This window comes from Sus scrofa, chromosome 5 (genome assembly GCF_000003025.6).
Source record: "Sus scrofa isolate TJ Tabasco breed Duroc chromosome 5, Sscrofa11.1, whole genome shotgun sequence".
Lineage (NCBI taxonomy): Eukaryota > Metazoa > Chordata > Mammalia > Artiodactyla > Suidae > Sus > Sus scrofa.
In genome coordinates this window covers 56,692,185-56,707,170 of record NC_010447.5, presented here as the reverse complement: position 1 = coordinate 56,707,170, position 14,986 = coordinate 56,692,185, and the positions used below count along the sequence as shown (strand labels likewise).

General features: G+C 41.3%; 1 protein-coding gene across 4 annotated transcripts in view; it reads left to right on the top strand.

Annotated features, from left to right (window-relative positions):
• Positions 692-14,986, top strand: part of DERA (deoxyribose-phosphate aldolase) — a 115,498-nt gene continuing 101,203 nt past the window's right edge. For all 4 annotated transcript variants that reach the window (XM_005664048.3, XM_005664049.3, XM_001926178.7 and 1 more), the window contains exon 1: positions 692-831. In XM_005664048.3, the coding sequence (XP_005664105.1) occupies positions 801-831 (31 nt within the window). In that variant the 5' untranslated portion in view covers positions 692-800. The remainder of the gene's footprint in view (positions 832-14,986) is intronic.

Here is a 14,986-nt window from a genome sequence, read left to right as displayed (position 1 = left end):
CAGCACCAGATCCTTAACCCACTGAGTGAAGTCAGAGATTGAATCCACGTCCTCATGGATACCAGTCCGCTTCGTTACCGCTGAGCCACAACGGGAACTCCATAAAATCGGGATTTTAGAACTCCAAGATGTTGTCAAGGTGCTTTCTTACAGATGAGGAAAATGAAGCTTTGAAAGGCAGCTGAAGGCCCAGTGTCACACTTAATCGCTGTCAGAGCAAGGCTGAGACCCCAGGTCTTCTCACTCCTGGGCTTCCTAGTTTTCCAGGCCACAGAGCCGCTTCTCTTCAGGAAGCCCAAATTAGAAGTCGCAGGGATCGGGCCCCAGTTTGCCAGGTGGCCGCCCTTACAAGGGTCAGGGATCACCTCTGCCCCTTCACGTGGGGATCCTCTTCCCTCTTGTTCTGTAATCCCACGGCAAAAAGTTTCCAAATGTTTTTACTCAATGCATTCGGCAAGTATTTGACCATGAGTTCTGGCAGCATTATTTGCAGGAGTTATTGCTGGGGTTCCTCATTAACGAGAGAGAACGAGGAAAAGGGCGGCGGTATTCCTTCGCCAAGCAAAGGGCCTGGGATAACTAATGTGCCCAGGGAGCTGCCAGGGCCCTGGCTCCGCCCCCGAGGGGAGAGGGCGGGGCGCGCGGCCAGGCGGGAAGAGGTGGCCCTGGCGGGGCGCGCGGGGGGCGGGGCGAGACGCACGCGCGCGCAGTCGCCGCGGGGCGGGCGGAAGGAGGAAGGTGGAAGGCTACGCTGAGGCTGGCGGGCGCCTGGTAGTTCGCTGTGGTGCGACAGCCCAGCCATGTCGGCGCACCAGCGGGGCACGGAGCTCGGTAAGGGCCCGCGGTCGCCCCCTCTCCTCTTCGTCGCTCCCTGTCCCCTGCCTCCTCCCGCCTTGAGCCGTCAGGTGCCCTGGACGGGGGCCTCGGGGGCTCGCTGGGATGCTAGACACAGGCGGCATTTGGGAAACAGCCCTTGGGCACGTGGACCTCCTTAAGCCTTGGCTTCTAAAGTTTAAATTTCTTTGCTTAAGGAATAGGAAAGGTTTGGACTTACTTGTTCCAACTCAGTTCATCTTCTAGCTCCGTGGTTGCAAACAACAAAACAAAACAAGAAAGCGCAAATCCCCAAGATCCCCAGACAAACCAAATGAAAGCCTCCCTTCCACACTCCTAATAGTGCGATTTAATGCTCTGTTTCTATAGTTAATTGTTATCACAGCTGTATCAGAGTGGATGTGCTGTTGGAAAAGTTCTCAGGTGTCTAGGCTATATTAACAGCATAAATTGTGTGTGATTTTAGAGGTACAAAGATTTGTAGAAGTGCTTGGATTATTTCACCATTTTTTCATTTCATTGATATCAAATATTTCTGGCAAGAAAATTAGTTCTGATTTCCTCAAAAAATGAAAAATTTGTAATTCAAACATAGCAAAACCATGACATAGCCAAAGGTTAAGGATCTCAGTTTAAGTATTAGAGTTTGCATGTCTGTATCTTGGACCTTTAGTTTAGCTGTGTGACTTTGGGATATAACTTAATCAATCTATGCTTAAATTTCTTTATTTATAAATGGTCATAATAGTAGCACTTACCTCATAAAGTGGTTTGGAGTGAGTACCTAGTAAACTATTATATACTTGCTAATATAGTGAGTACATTATATACTTACCAGGTACTTACATTGTATTAAGTAAATATAGAATACTATTATAAGGAGAGTTCTGTTTTTAGGGACCAATTTGGAGAAAATTAGCTATAACATGTAACATGTAAAGGTACTTTTTTCTTTCTTCTTTAAAAGTGACTGTACTAATTAAATAGTCTAGACTTCATGAGATGGTCCAGAACTTTGTTGAATGATAAACGCTTGTTTTTATAAAGGTAGGCGATTTCCTCACCAAATTGATTCTCCTTTACTCACTGCCCTTTAGCAGTGAGATTATATTTTAAACTCTAGTTCTAATTTTGGAATGTGGACTTTAGTAATAAAGGAGTTCCCTAGATTGGAAGATCCAGAAAGAGGATGGATGGGGCAGAGAGATGGGCTATGGGTCTTAGTCATCTTGGTATCTTCAGGGTATGGCAGTGTGACTTTGTACACCATGTGATGCACTGTTACTTCCCCCACACTTAGAAGTTTGTTTTTCTTTCAAGAAATACAATTAAACCTTTTGCCTTCTTTTTCTTACTGAGATTTAATTGGCATATAACATTTTTACTTTTTTAATTTGCAAGAATTAGAATCACATCCATTCATTTGTTGAAAAGTAATAGTATAGACAAAAGCCAGTTGCTATATAAAATAATAGTAAATGTAATTTTTATACAGCTATTTAAATGGTCATATTTTTGTTTTATCTTCTTTGTTTAAATGAAATCAGATGTATTTCAAGAGTGGGTTTTTTGTTGTTGTTGCTTTTTAGGGCCACACCCACGGTATATGGAAGTTCCCAGGCTAGGGATCGAATCGGAGCTACAGCTGCTGGCCTGTACCACAGCCGCAGCAACTCGGAATCCGAGCCTACTGCAACCTGCTGTAGCTCACAGCAACACCTTGCTCCCCAACCCACTGAGCAAGGCCAGGGATCGAACCCTCATCCTCATGGATACTAGTCGGATTCGTTTCTGCTGAGCCACAATGGGAACTCCCAACAGTGTTTTTCTTTCACTGGTATTAATCATTAATCCAGACAGAGGTTTAGCTAAAAATGCTGGTATAAGTTATTTGAAATATTTATGTACTAAGGAAGAAATCATTATTCATTTATGCAGTATATCAGTTGATACCTTTAACAGAGTTTTCTAATTACAAGACTTTTAAAATAAATACTGTTAACTTTAAAAAATGTTTTTTAAATGTTTTATTGAAATATAATTGATTTACAATGTTGTGTTAGTTTCAGGTATATAGTAAAGTGATTTAAAGTGATTCAGGAGTTCCCGTAGTGGCTCAGTGGTTAACGAATCTGACTAGGAATCATGAGGTTGTGGCTTCGATCCCTGGCCTTGCTCAGTGGGTTAAGGATCCGGCGTTGCTGTGAGCTGTGGTGTAGGTCGCAGACACAGCTCGTATCCTGAGTTGCTGTGGCTCTGGCATAGGCCAGCAGCTACAGCTCCGATGAGACCCCTAGCCTGGGAACCAACATACGCTGCGGGTGTGGCCCTAGAAAAGACAAAATACCAAAAAAAAAAAAAAAAAAAAATTGATTCATTTATACACATATATAAATATATAAATATATTTACATTCTCTTCCATTATAAGTTATTATAAGATATTAAGTAGGTTTCCCTGTGCTCTACAGTAGGTCCTTGTTGATGATCTGTTTTATATATAGTAGTGTGTATATTTTAATCCCGAACTCTTAATTTATTCTCTTCCCCCCCTTGGAAATGAATTTCTCTTCCCTTCCTTTTTTTTTTTTAATCTTTTTAGGGCTGCACCCACAGCATATGGAGGTTCCCAGGCTAGGGGTAGAATCAGAGCTGTAGCTCTTGGCCTACATCACAGCCAAGGCAAGGCCAGATCTAAGCCATGTCTGCCACCTACACCATAGCTCACAGCAACGCCAGATCCTTAACCCACTGAGTGAGGCCAAGGATCGAACCTGAGTCTTCATGGATACTAGTCGGGTACATTACTGCTGAGCCATGACAGGAACTCCTACTCCCTTTCTTATTGTGAAGGAATTCATGTTGTAAAAATTTTAGAAAATACCATTGGCACAAAAAAACCTAAAATTATTATTGATCTAATCACTTATATTGTGGTGTATGTGTATATTATTAGTTAAAATACTTTTTCTAAAAAAGTGGTAGGTTCATTTTAGACTGAACCTGACCCTCATGATAATACCCATCAAGGAAAACATTTTTTCTATGGTTAAATTTGGACATGAGAAACTACATACCTTCTAATGTTCATTTTTATGTCAGTGCTTAGTGATCAGTGCTGTCTGCCTAAGACATTTTCTGCTTAAAACATTCATTTCTGATTTTTTCCAACTTGAACATAAAGCTGAAAACCTCTTTTTCTTTGAGCAGTGTTTGCCTTAAGTGGGTAGATGGACAGCTCTGTTCTTGTGGGGAAAAGGCTTGACCAGTTTGGAATGAGAAGGAAAAAGAGGGCATGCCCTGGTAACTCTGCAGGTTAAGGATCTCTCGTTGTCACTGTTGTGGCACGGGTTAGATCCATGGCCCCAGAACTTCTGCATGCTTCAGGCATGGCCAGTTAAAAAAAAAAAAGTCTATTATAAAAAAAAGAAGGAAGAAGAATGCTATATCTGGACCTGGTGTTGAGTGGTCTGCAGCTTTGGCCAGGCTTCTTGCTTTCTTTGAACTAGATCGGTGGTTCTCAGAGTGTGGTCCAGGGCTGCTGCACAGCATTAACACTAGATGACAACTGACTAGAAATGCAGATTCTCAGGCCACATTGAGATCTTAATGAATTAGAAGCTTAGGGGGGTGGGGCCTGGCATTCTGGGAGGTTCCGAAGTGGTTCTGAAGTGCACCCAGGCTTGAGAACCACTGGCCTACGGATCTTTAAGGTGCTATGGAGTGCTTCTGGCCCTTTGCATTCTGTGAAAGTGGACTGATGAAGTTCTCTTCTTTATTCTGCTAGATGCCTCTTAATTTTTCCCTAAAATGTAGGTGCAGCAGGGCAGTGATCTTTCTTTTGTTCATTGATGTGTCCCAGGCACTAAATATAGTGTCTGGCACACCGAAGACTCTGAAACATATCTGTTCAATAAAGGAGTAAATTTAGAACTACTGCTCCTTACTTGGGGGAGCTGGGGCATCCACCTGGGCCCTCGTGTGAGGACAGGTGCTGTGAAGTGCTCTACCTCCTCCTTCTTTTCTGAATATCATTAAAATTGAGTTTTGTTCTATCTTTAAAGGGATCGAAAGAGGCATAGGAAGGATGTTGGCAGTGTGGCTTCCTTTCAAATGTGATTTTCTTTGGAGGAAATAGGGGTGACTTCTAAGACTTTGCTCCATGTAAGCTCTTGGGTACAGAAAGGAAATTTTCAAAGATATCTGAAAAACAGAAACTCACTGAAGACTGATTTTTAACTGGGACAGGATAGGGGCATTTCTATGAATTTCCTGTTGCTGTAAAAAGAGATTGGTTTAGGGGAGTTCCTGTTTTGGCACAGCGGAAACAAATCCGACTAGTAACCTTGAGGTTTCGGGTTTGATCCTTGGCCTCGCTCATTAAGGAGCCCATTTTTGCCTCTTTTGCTAAAGCATAACTTTGGCGTAGAGTGCTTCTGATTTTGGTGATGATGATTTTCCACTGCAAAGTTACCTTAGAAAATTAAAAAAAATATTTTTTTTTGAATGGAATCTTAAAGATAGGCGAAGTGCAGGTTGCTTGCACGATGATTATTTGACATTTGCTGTGTGCCAGATACTGTGCCTGCATGCTGGGTAGAGTGGTGGTGGTTTACATAGAGTTTTAGCTAAGTGCCAGGCATTGTGCTGAATGCTTTTTGCATTATCTCATTCGGTCTTCACAATAGCCATGTGAAGATTTTATTATGATTGCTGTTGTACAGATGTGCAAACTGAGGTGCAGAGAGTAACTTGCCAAAAGCCAGTTAGGCAAAGCTAATGTGGCAGAAGCAGAATTCAGACCTGGGAGGTTTGTCTTTTGGTGCTGACCTGGGCACTCTGTCTATAGTATAAGAAAAGGCAAGTCACCACTTCACTTACAGAAGATACACATTTATACCTGTTTTTGCTCACCGAAAGAAATCTGAAAGGATTTTTGCTTTTATGAAAAATGCCATTACCTGTACTAATGTAGGTCTTCCGTAAAAGCGAGATGGTGTAATGAGAACTTTCGGAAAGTGGTTATACTCTTTATACTCTTTATGCTTTATGCCAGTTCAATTCATGAAAGGTTTTTCTAGGAACACTCTACTTTCGGATAGCGGGGGAAACCTGTATTGATCATAAACCAAAATAACAAAAGATTTTTTGCTACACTCCCCCCACCCCCAACCTTAAAGCAATCTCAAACTTTTAGGAAAGTAGTAAGTGCAGTGGAAAGAAATTTTTCCTTTGAACCACTTGAGGAAAACCATTGACATAATGCATCACTGCTGCTGGATAGTTGATTATTTAAGCGTAATGACAGTTTACTATTTCCTCAAAAGCTACAACAACACTGCAGTCCTCAAAGTGGGAGCTTTAACATGGATACGTTATTACTATCCAGTCCCTGAACTTCAGTCACATTTAGCCAATTGTTCAAATAATGTTTTTTTTTTTTTTTTTTTTTTTTTTTTTCTTTTGTCTTTTTGCTATTTCTTGGGCCGCTCCCGCAGCATATGGAGGTTCCCAGGCTAGGGGTCGAATCAGAGCTGTAGCTACCAGCTTACGCCAGAGCCACAGCAACACGGGATCCGAGCTGCGTCTGCAACTACACCACAGCTCACGGCAACGCCGGATCCTTAACCCACTGAGCAAGGGCAGGGACCGAACCCGCAACCTTATCGTTCCTAGTCGGATTTGTTAACCACTGCGCTATGACGGGAACTCCCCAAATAATGTTTTTTTTTTTTTAATTTCAAAAAGATCCATTTCTGAATCATATGTCTGGAAGAATTTCTCATTGACTTTTGCGCATAAGGGCCAGTTATTTTATAGAATGCTCCTCTGTTTCTGTTTGCAGTGCTTTTTCATGGTTAGATTTAGGTGATGTATCTTTGGCAGGAATTTCACAGAAATGGAGCTATGTTCTTCCCATTGCGTTCTAGTGTATGATATTGATTTGTCTCATTCATTTTGATCATTTGATGTAGGTGCTGTCTCTTAGTCTTGGCCACTGAAAAGTTACTTTTTAACTTGTAATTCCCATGTATTTTGTGGGGTGGTACTTTGAAACTATTTAAGTACTTTGTTTCCCTGCAGACTTTCAATTTATATATGTTTGCTTAGATTAACGCATCTGAAGTTTCCTCTTTTTCCTCAATAGGTTATAATTGTTACTATTATTATTTAATATTCAAATTTTTTCAGATTTTGCTAAGGGAAGCTCTCTGCAGCCTGGCCTCTCTCTCTTTTTGACATGCCCCATTATTTTTGAAGTGCTTCATTTTTTCATGGCTTAACAAAGCATTTCTAGGCTTATTTTACACTTTCCTTGCCCCAGCACTGGAGTGGGCTCTTTCTCCAAGGAATGCTTCTTTCAGTGGAAGATGGTATTTAGAATCCACTATCTGAGCAATAGTTGTGCTCATGGTGACTGGAGTGTCTCTGCTCCTAAGCCCCCCACTTGGTAGAGCTAGAGAATGTATGTACTCTGTACACACACACACACACACACACACACTTCTGTAATTGTCTATATCTCTCTATAGAGTGAAACCCATGGGTTCATATTGAGCCCTCAATTATAGTCCAGCACCATGGATTTATTCCCTTTTTCTTCCTTTGCGTATTTGAAACTCTGTACATGCTGGGCTCTACACACTCCACTCCCAGAGGACATTCTTCTTGGCTCTCTTAGGTTCTGACAGCCTGAGTTGGGCATCTTCATCCTGCTTGGGCTCCACCTGCCCGCAGCAGGTCTGTGGCTCTCTGGGCCAGGCTACCTATCATTCCATGTTCATAACCTCCTTTTCCTTGAATCCCATGTCTGGCTGCCCTGTCCTGCAGACACTCTCTGTGTTGTGATAGGACTCTGGTGTAGCTGGTGTATGAGAGCCACTCCTTGCTTGTTGAGCTCCCATACCCAACCCTGAGCCATAGTGGCTCTCCCTCCCAACCTGGCTTAAATGACTTCCTTACCCCTCCCTGAGGATGGGGACAGGTTAGGATGATTGTTCAGGAGGATAAGGGAACCAGAATACATTTGTAAAATTTATTTTATGTGTTATGAATTTACACATGTTAAAAACCAAAACAGAAGTAGAGTGCCTGCTGTTCCTGGCACTGGTTACTTGTTGCTCATGGTAATGGCTGCAGTACCAAAGTGAGCATAGCCTGGTCTCTGCTCTCCTGGAGTTCACAGTGAACTAAGGGAGACTATCATGTAATTCATTTGAGAATAATACAAGTGACCACACAGAAGTAATCAGATTAGAAAGGTGCAAAGGAACTTACAGATAGACCGGGGGAGGTTTTTTTAGGATGGATGTTTTTGACAAGGAGTAGTTTTTATCGAAGGACTGACCCAAAACAGCCTGATATATTTCATTAACTATAGGAACTCAATTTTCAGAGTTTCTCATGTAATCTTCTCATTTTATAATGGCTAAGAATAGTATTTTAGTGAAGAAAGAAGAACAAAATCCTTCATATTCTGTGTATGAAATTCACAGTCAATATAATGACTATTTATGCTTTTAGATTTTAAACTGGGCATCCTTTCCTGAACTCAAGCTTTGATTTTTACCTTAGAAATCTTTTACCGGTTGCTTATAAGCATGAGTGATGAGGCTGTGTTTTATTATTTCGATGCTGTTTTGGTAAATAGAAAAGAACTATAAAGTAGTCATTTGGGTTTGTTGTATAATTAAATAATTACAAGTCCTCCATGGTGCCCACCAAGTTAAAAAGACATTTTTTTTTTTTCCTAAAGCATCTAAGCTCTGTGGATTTTAATTGTTAGGAGGGAAGATGAACTTCAAGCACTCATTTGAAACGGAATGCCTCTGCCAGGAAAGAAAGACTAGTAAATGAGACAGTGGAGAGAGCCCTGGAGGATGCGATTTAGTCTGTCACTAGAAATTGTTTAAGTGGAGAGCGCTGGCCCTTTTAAAACACTGCCTGTCACTGGAGGATTGGGTCACCTTGAAATGTGTTCATCTTTGAGTTAAAGGCATAAAAAGGCACTTTGAAATTTTTTCAGTTAACTTTGGTGTGTGTTGTGTGTGTGTCTGTGGATTACTTCTCTTCCGCCTGCCTCAGCCATTAACAGTCAGTTCCCTGGAAACCAAAGTGGTTGCATGAGAAGGATAAATGTTTCATCTCTACTCCAGCAAACTATACAGATTTTTTAAAATGTTGAGACACTCCAGGCTGCAACTTCTGACTCTCTTTGTAGAGTCAGGCCTTCCCTCCCCTAGAGCAAAGTTTGAGATAAGAGCAGCCTCTGGTAATTACTTCCTAAAAAGGTGCCACTTAACTGGTGCTTTGGTTCTTACGGAGTGTAATAATGTTAATAATGTCAAGATTGTGGTCTTTTAATGTCTGGTAAAAATATCCAAATTAACTGCTCTTGTAATCCTGATTCAGATAAGGTTTTCAGCTGAACACCTAGTGGACACAACTCCTACCCCACAGCCTCAAGGTAGGGGTGTGTGTGTATAAGTATGTGTTTGTGAGTGTGTGTGTGTGTGTGTGTGAAATTTCATTCAGTGTCTATCTAACATTTGGCATTGAACTGGGTGTCTGGCATGTTTAAGGTTTATAGACTTTTTATCCATGATGTAGAGATCCTTGAATAAACATTACTTAGGAATATGTCAAACACTGTTTTCTAGGAAAATAAATAGTGTCCATATTTATAAAACTACTTTTTTTTTTTTTAATCATGTCAGAGTTTCATAGCAGGAAGGCATCTTAGCTATCAGTCTAACGCCCTTGTATTACAGACTAGTAAAGGGACACATGAGGAAGTTAAACCTGTGGTCACAGGGCTGATTAGAGACAGTACTGGACTTGAGATTTGGGCTCTCTGCTGTTTTATTCCAAAACACTGTATTACCTCCCTTATTATTAGCTTTCTCGGAGCTTGGCTGGCCTCTGGCCCTGAATCAGAACTACCTGAGATGCGTGTTAAAAATGGAGATTCCTGAGCCGACTGTTAGCCGTAACTATTCCTAGTAGAGGAGGAGCCCAGGAATCTGCATTTTCACAAGCTCCTCATCCAGCTGTTATAAACACTGCAGATCCAGAACCCTGCAGTAAGCCATTGCTATATACACTTGGCCCTCTGTATCTGTAGCTTCCACACCTGTGAAGCACTGGCTGTACTGTGCCATTTCCTTTAAGATTTTTGAGCATCACAAGATTTTGGTATCCACGAAACCCCTGCAACCAATCCCCCTTGGGTACTGAGGGACAACCATATATATATATATATTTTTTTTTTTTTGACAAATCCTGTCACTTTTACCTTTATGTTAATATCTTCATATGTCATTCTTTAAATATTTGTTCAACAAAGCTTCTGTAAGCACATCTGGGGAGAATTTAGCCTTTTATTTTCTGGTCAAAATATGTCATGGAATGTATAAAGCGTATTGTGAGGCATACTGGAAAAAGTGTAAGGCAGTTGAGTAGATGTATGTATATGAAAAGTGCAGTGTGTCTGAAATAGAGCATATTTAATCAGGTATTGCCAGTGGCTAATGGAAAAATGTAGCCACACAGTGCTCTTCATGGTGATTTTGGAAATTGACCCAAGAGTATCTTCTCCATGGTCTCAAATCCTGGAAGGGACAGACCCTAAAGATCTCCCCAATGCCAAAAGATGTGATATTGTCCAGCAAAAAGAGTAATGTAGTTAATTTTCTGATGAAAAAAAGAACCTATTCATATTTCCTTGGAGACTGTTAAGTTTGTATTGTAGACTCTGGCAGGATGGGGACAACCTTCTTTATATTTGTGTTTGACAAAGTATCCCTAGCTTTGTATATTTTGGTATTTGGGGGAAGATTATTATTATTTTTTCTTCCTTATTTAGGGAGAAACTTAAATGCTTCTGGTAGTTTTCCAAAGAAGAAACGAGAAACTTATTTTGGTCTTGTATCTCTGTAATCAGAGTTTATTTTCCTTTTTAAAAAAATTTTGACTCCCCAGAACATGATCATTATCATAATCTCAAACCCTTCCATTCAACACATACACATAGCGTACCTACTGTGGGCTCAGCACTCTGTTGACTTTGCGAAAGGGACGAGGGCTACAAAATTTGGGAGGCCCTGCCCTTAAGAAACTTGTGTTCATCAGACTTTGAAAGGTCACTGGGAAAACACGAAGCTTTCCTCTTGCCAAGGAAAGCAGACCTGGCTCATCTTTGGGATATGCAGATGCCCTGTTTCAAGTGATGAACCCGTCAACATTGTGCTTATTGCTGTCCTTTGGATAATCATTTAAAAATACTGTGGGAAATCAAGGCAAAGATGTAGTGCAGGTATTTAATCAGTGCAACCACCTCATGGATCTGGCTCCAGGAAGAAAAAGTCACAATTTCAGTCTGCAGATGAATAATGTTTGTCGGGAATCATTATTAATACTCCCAATATTTAATACTCCCAATATTGTAGTGTATTTAATACTACATTGATTGTAGTATTAAACTAGTCATTACATTAAATAGAGAAGCTGTGGGATTTAGTGGTTCTTATGTAGAGTCCAGGCAGTAGGTGTTGGTGCTAACAGTATGGAAGACGCCTCAGAGAAAAGCGGAGTTCTCTCTGCTTCTGAAAGAAAGTTAAATCATTTGGGTGCCGACAGTTGTACTTTTACAGGTCAAGCGAAATTAGACGTCCTGCAGAGTCAATGTCCAGAATCTGTACTTGGCCGTGTTTGCTTCACCGAGTGCACTGTGGTTTATCTGGAAAGGATTCAGAATTGGGACCCAGGCATTTCGATCCTCGCTCTGGCAGCATCTGGCCATGTGACTTTGGGTAGGGGACTCCAGTACACTGGCCTGTAGCTTCCAAATCAGTGAAACAGACCCAGGACAGCGTATGCTCATCTACGGTAACAAAATGTGCCACTCTGGTGAGGGATGTTGATGGGAAGGGTACGCATGTGTGGGGCAGGGGGTATATGAGAAATCTCTACCTTCCCCTCAATTTTACTGTGAACCTCAAACTTCTCTAAAAAATGAAGTCTAACACATAGATGCATGATCTCTCAGAACCATCTGGTTCTGAAGTTCTTTGAGTCTTCTGCTCGTTACCTCGAGTTACCATTCTGTGGGACGGTAGGTCTGTGCTTGAACTTGATAGCTTTTCCTTCCTTCTGTGGTCATCATGATCCTCTCTGGCTCTCAGGGCAGTAAGATCAGTGATCAATTTACACCCCTCCCCCCCACCGCCCCATTCGATGGTGATTGAACATGATTAATACATTATATATTTTCTTTAGATGTTTCGGGAATGTACATCTTGACTTCACAAGTCTTTTATGCAAGCTGACCCTTTTATTTTGTGTTTGTTCCTCCATATGGCAGAGTATTTATTATAGTCTTATTGTTTCTTTCACAGATAAATACCTTGTTGGATTCATCTCTTCCTCTTTTCATCTGTTCCTACACTTGGCTCATTTTGTCATACATATAAGTGATGACAGTGGCCTCATATATAACTGGTTTCTCTGCCTCTGGTCTTTCTCATCTGTTCCAGGAAGATCCATGTTGGGTTAAACTTTTCCTTATTGTATGTTCAAACAGGACAAATTATATTTATCTTCTCATATTTGCTATTTTGATTATTTGGCTCCTTTAGGATGTATTTCCATCTCATGAAAAGTATAAACTCTGACTTAATTAAATTAATGTAATCATGGTCTTTAGTAGAAAGGAGTAATTGAGTTAGTGGGGACAAGCAGATAGCGCTGTCAGGAAGTGATGAATGAGTTTAACCACTTAGGAATTCTTACAAGACCGGAAATAGAAATGCCTGTTAAAATCTGTTGGAATTGCATGTCAAATAGTTGAATTAAGTCAACATGCTTTTCATTCTAAAGATTGTATATACAGCATCCTGGAAATAACCTGGGTTTGGAATCATAGAGGTCTGTGTGAATGTTAGCCCTGACATGTGTTGTGTGACCCTTGGATAGTAATTTAATTTCTGAGCTTCAGTTTCCTCATCTATAAAATGGACCTAATGCCTTCGTGGCACAATAAGTCTGGATATTCAATGTGAAATATAGTTAAATCACCCTTAACTTGATGAGTGACTAATACATGGTAGCCATTATTCCAGAAATCTTCCTAAAATACAGCTTTTTTTTTTTTTTTCACTGCCTCCATCAGAGGCTTGTTTCATTTCCTCTGCTAGACAATTCTGCACTTAGCTCCCAAGGTCCTTTGCCTTCTCTTATGGCACCTAGTGATTTCTGTCCTGTGTTTGCATGTTGTAGTGATGCTTAATTAATTAGCTGCTTGAGGTTTGGATCTTGGTTCTCTGTATCCTTCATATCATTTAGAACAGTAGTTTTCATGAGGCATGTAATTGTTTTTATGATTAGTGTTTAAGTGAATGAATAGGGAAGCATCGCTGCCTTTTCCAGGAGCTTACAACGTGCCAGGCCCAGACATTTTACTCTCTCTCAGGAGGATGCTTCTTGCTGTTCCCCAAATCTTGCCAGTTTGACTTCTGTCCACTCTGTGTTTGGTATAGTTGACCTCATTTAGATAGGATTTTCAGCCTTCTAGATCTGTAGCTGTTAAATCTGCCCCTGCAGACAGGAGTAGCCTTGTCTATGAAACTTGGAGCAGACCCAGTTCCCACAGAGAGCTGACACAGTCACATGACTGCCCCAGGTGCTTCAGGTGCTGGAGCAGGCGGGGTGGGAGACTAGTGGTTCCTGGGGCGCACTCCAGGGGGAACGCTTCCCCTGGAGCGTGGCCTCGGAGGTGCTGTTGTAGCGCTAACTCAGTCTGACTTCAGAGTTGGCACATCTGATCACTTCTTGTTGAAAGGAGTGGTCTGGTGCTTTCAAGTTTTTGATGACTTGTCACCAAGTGTCTCAAAGCACCAGGAAAACCAGCCCCCCTTGTCAGAAAACTGTGCCACAAAAGAACTTCTTCCCAAGGAGAAATTGCAGAAGGAAATCAGGTGCTGCCATGGAAGCAGTGTTTTGAATCAGCACCCAGCAGGCGGTGATTGCCGCTTGAATTCCGTTTTGAACAGAGATTCCCAGGCAGCTTTGGCAGTCATCATGCTCCATAATGTGGCTGGGACTTGTTTGTTTGTTTTGGGAAGCAGTCTGCTTACATCAGGGTGTTGTAGCACCTGTTAGGTGCCTGCTGTTTAAGGGTTACTCCACCAGCCCAAGCTCCTTCTGCATGTGTTTAAGTATATGTTTTTAAACTTGGATAAAACTATTACCAGAGAGCATGAGATTGGTAAATAGGGATCTGGAAAGCATATGATATTCCTTCCACATCACAGGGTCCTGAGAAGGTGACAGAAGGTATGTATGGTGCATACAGTAGCTACACACTCAATGTTTTTTAATTTTTATTTTTCCTTCAGAAGTCATTTCACTTTGGTTTCAAAGGATGCTCTCTTGTCCCTGTTTGAGAATTTGGTTATGTAGTTCTAGACTACCCAGGCTAAACTCTTCTGCAAATAAGTATGTATGTTGGGATGGTTACCCACATAATTAAGTATAGCCTCTTTTTTGGAAAGGAAATTGGTCTTTGAAGTCAGACTGCCTGGAATTCAAATCCTGATTTTTCAACCTATGGTTTTTTAGTTTTCACACCTTAAAAAAAAAATGTAGTGAATAGGATTTCCCGTCGTGGCTCAGTAGAAACAAATCTGACTAGCATCCATAAGGATGCAGGTTCCATCCCTGCCCTCACTCAGTGGGTTGAGGATCCATTGTTGCTGTGACCTGTGGTGTAGGTCGCAGATGTGGCTCAGATCCCATGTTGCTGTGGCTGTGGTGTAGGCCAGTGGCTATAGCTCTGATTCAACCCCAGCCTGGGAACCTCCATATGCCACAGGTACGGCCCTACAAAGACAAAAAAAGAAAAAAAAAAATGTAGTGAATACATGCTAGGTCACAGAATGAAGATTAAATGAGGCTTTACATGTAGAGCAGCTTGACGTGGGCCCTGGAATGTGTGAGCTACAATAAGAATTACTTACCCTTCTCTTCATATATAACAGGACTGTTGCAAAATTTTGACCTTAATACTAAAGCATATCTGGTGGTGAACAGGGTATTTGCTGACTGGAATATTACATGGGGTGGTGTGGGAGAAGCTCAAAGGGTCTTGGGCAGCT